Here is a 3,580-nt window from a genome sequence, read left to right as displayed (position 1 = left end):
TTTCTGTCCTCATCATGTCTTGTTTCTCCAGTGTTCTAACCTCTCTTTTCTTAGAGATGTATTTAAGGGACTTTGTGAAAGATACCATTTCCCAGAATGTCCGATATTGACTCGCTGCTTGGAAAAGCTGCAGCCCATAATTCCTGCATATTTCTTTGGGGACTTAATCAGTGGTTGACTCGACTCCCCTCTATGTGTTGCCTGGCCAACGCCAAACTTAAAAGGGCATATCCAGCTGTTTTGAGGCAGAGGGTTAATGTTTACCGGCCAGGCATGTTTTGTCAAGAATTAGTCAACAGTGACACGACACACGACGCCAGGTTTGGCATATTTTGTCCATAAAACAAGTTGGAAAATGTTGGTTGGTCTGACCAAATACAGATAAAGAAAGAAGAACATGTGTATATTTTAAGAATTGTACCTTAACCGTGCGCTTTGCTTGATTCTGCAACCCCTGACACTAAGAGCCACCATACAGGACAGCTTGTGCACCCACGGGCAGCGCTGCTCTCACAGGACCGTAACTCGTGGCTTTATGAGAAGTCACATTTTGTTTGGAGCTGTTTTCTTTTTTTCTTTTTAACCGCTTCTTCATGCTCACTGTACTAATGAGCTCTTCCACGTCTCTGCTCAGGATGGATGATGGGTGGAGTCGCCGCAGCACCCAGTTCCCTGGCCAATGGAAAGGCCTGAGTTCTGCCTGCAGTACTTAGGGACGCTTAACGTTGAGACGCAGATGAGAGCTGGACTGAGAGGATGCAACAACAGGTGAGCACATTCACTATCCTTTCTAGCTCCGCTTGTAAAAAAAAACTGTTTCAACCAAGTTCCTAGATAAATAGTCCAAGAAGGAGAAAACCAACTGGCAGGTGTTTTTTTTATTATTCTATTTTACTAAACAAACTTGTTTCTATGTGTAATTACTTTTGTGTTCCCAGAACGTTCAGCATTCTTGTTTCATTGGTTTTGTGACTAAAGACAATCTTACGTTGCAGAATGAAAATACAAATAATTGACTTTTTGTCATATTGCTGCTGCAGAAATCAAGAATGGTTTGCCGCTGCTCACTGTGGAGGGCAGCTTACTTCCTGCTACTCATGCCAGGTTTGTCTTAAGAAAAATTCATGGGAAAATGGATCTATTATCAACTGCATGCATCACATTGGGCTTATTGATCGAAGTGTGTTAAACCCATTAATCAGTGTTTACACAGATATAATGTCTTCTGAAAAAGAAGTTGATAAAAGTGACAGTCTTGTTTGGTTTTGAGTGTGTCTAATAAAGCATCTGTCTTCTTTAGGCTTGTTTGATGCAACCTCTTTGGTGAAAGTAAAGAATTCTGGAGGTATTGAATCATTTCGATTTCATCCGATCAGCTTAGAATTTTGAAGAACTCGCAGATTTTGTTTGTGCCGCTATTAAAACTTGTTGTTTCACAGCAAACAGAGTCAGCATCGACTCGGCTCAAGCACATGACTTCTTCACTAATTCACGACCAAAGAGGAACCTCGACCCAAAGTGGCACAGAGGAAACCCTGATTTTCAGTCGTATTACCGCTACTACAACAGCATCGGGCACATTGAAGGGGTGAGTGAAGGTTGAGTGTAACATTTCGTCACACATGAAGTCACTTTTTGTTGATGTTTTAGACGCATTTGCATTTGCGGGTACTCTGTTAGACATCCACACCACTGAGCAGAGCTTAAATATGGAGCGTACGTTAACTTTCCCTCCTGGCGTGTCTCTGCTTGTCGCTTGCAGCTCTATGAGATCGACAAGATCAGGATGCTGTATCAGCAGATGCGCCACTTGGAGCTGACCTACGGCCCCGACGCCTCCAGTTACCAAAATGCCCTTGGCGTACTAACAACCACCGCAGCACCGACTACCACCACGCAGCCTCCTCCTCCACCACCGCCCACCACCCCTGCGCCGACACCGGACCCCCTGGAGAACGCTCAGAGGTTCTACCTGTGTCACCCCAAGGACCCGCTCTGTAAGCCCCAGATCGTCTACCTGCCCACGGGGGCCGTCCCAGTGCTGTGTGACCCACGAGTCCATACCTGCGCAGTCAAAACGGAGGAGGAGATAAAAGCTGTGGCTCCCCCTCAGACACCCCCGCCCCCACCGCCACCCCCACCTGCTCCCAAAAAGTCTGAGCCGCCTCCCCCTCCCGCGATCAATTTCAAAGGAATGGAGTATGACTGTGACCCATACTGGGATCCCGACTGCCTCATCGACCACCCTCCCCGTCCCGTCCTGGAAACGGCGGCACCCGAGGCTCCTGCTGAGGTCAAAGAGGTCAAAGAGGAAAAAGCCGAGCATGAAGAAAGTGTCCCTGCAACGCCGACCTCCCAGAAAGACCCTCAACCTCACTTTGACCCCTACGATTTCAAACGTGATCTGTACGACCCCTTCCGTTACACCGATCCAGCTCCCGAACCAGAGTAAGCTGCGGTCGCTTCAGCCGTCTGGGCCACAAGGTCGAACTAAGGTCAGACTGTGAAAGAAGTATTCACAACATGTAAACATCATTGTTTAGAGGACGGACACTTAAGAAATGCTTTTATACTCCTAAGTGTAACAAGTGAGAATCTACACTAAGTTGCTTCTACTTGCATGAACAATATCCAATTATAATTAGAAAGGAACATGAAAAACAATAAAGTTTAGCTAAGCAAAAGTAGTAAAACTTTGTTTTGCTTCATATTATGCTCTATTAGCTTTGAAAGGAAATTACATCATCTCATATTTGAAGTACATATTTACCTTTGTTCTGAATTTTTCCAAGCTGTCAACTGTAATCAAAAAGAAAAGGAAAAAAATACCTGATGCTAAATATGCTCAGTCTTCCTGTTGTAACATGCTTGACATTTTGACTGTTTCCATCGTATTGGAATATTTTCTCATGCACTTATGAATGCTATGTTGACACCCAATAAATCTCATAATCAATTGTTTGTGTTCATGAATACTGTCTGAAGGTCATCCTCAGAAGTTTGCGGGTTCAAGCCCCATCGGATACTCATTACCGACCGCTCTGGGTCCTTGCGAAGGAAAATTCACTATATTTGGCAACTTCCACATTTTATTCGTGGGCCTCCCAAAACGAATAATTATCAAGTTGAATCAACATACATTTCATGCCAGTGTTAAGTCATCTACGGCAGATAATAGTTTTTATGCATTTTAACAGTATATATAGGCACTCTTTTACAGAAGTTCAAAGACGGTTTTGTCGAATTCAGAGAATTTTTGATGCAAACAAAGTGAAATCATAGTGATTCTGGTCAATTTCACAATTTTCAAATGATTTTATTACATTTAATGGCGCTTGGGGAAGTTTATTTATCCCCTGACGGACATTTGACTGACGCATAGATTGTATTTCTTCATGTCTCCAGTGATCTGCATCATTGTGGTTCCCTCAAAGGGGGCGGTCATACGGCACTTCAATGTTTCCAGTTTCTACCAGCAGGGGGCGGTAATGCTGCAGTTCAATTTTTCCAGTTTCAGCCAGCAGGGAACGGCTGCGCTTCAATGTGTCCAGTTTCTACCAGCAGGGGGCGGCCACACTTC

At 44.4% G+C, this 3,580-nt stretch overlaps 1 protein-coding gene across 1 annotated transcript; it reads left to right on the top strand.

Moving 5' to 3' along the window:
* Window positions 1–738: 738 nt before the first annotated feature.
* On the top strand, window positions 739–2,954 carry LOC308108638 (uncharacterized protein). The gene is made up of 5 exons (XM_080461763.1): window positions 739–768; window positions 1,041–1,104; window positions 1,301–1,345; window positions 1,440–1,588; window positions 1,763–2,954. Exons 1-5 carry the CDS (start codon window positions 757–759, stop codon window positions 2,450–2,452), a joined length of 960 nt encoding a protein of 319 aa, XP_080317889.1. The 5' UTR covers window positions 739–756; the 3' UTR covers window positions 2,453–2,954.
* Window positions 2,955–3,580: the final 626 nt, after the last annotated feature.

Source organism: Lipophrys pholis (genome assembly GCF_963383615.2).
Source record: "Lipophrys pholis genome assembly, chromosome: 1".
Taxonomy (NCBI): domain Eukaryota; kingdom Metazoa; phylum Chordata; class Actinopteri; order Blenniiformes; family Blenniidae; genus Lipophrys; species Lipophrys pholis.
This window is presented reverse-complemented; position numbering and strand designations above follow the sequence as displayed.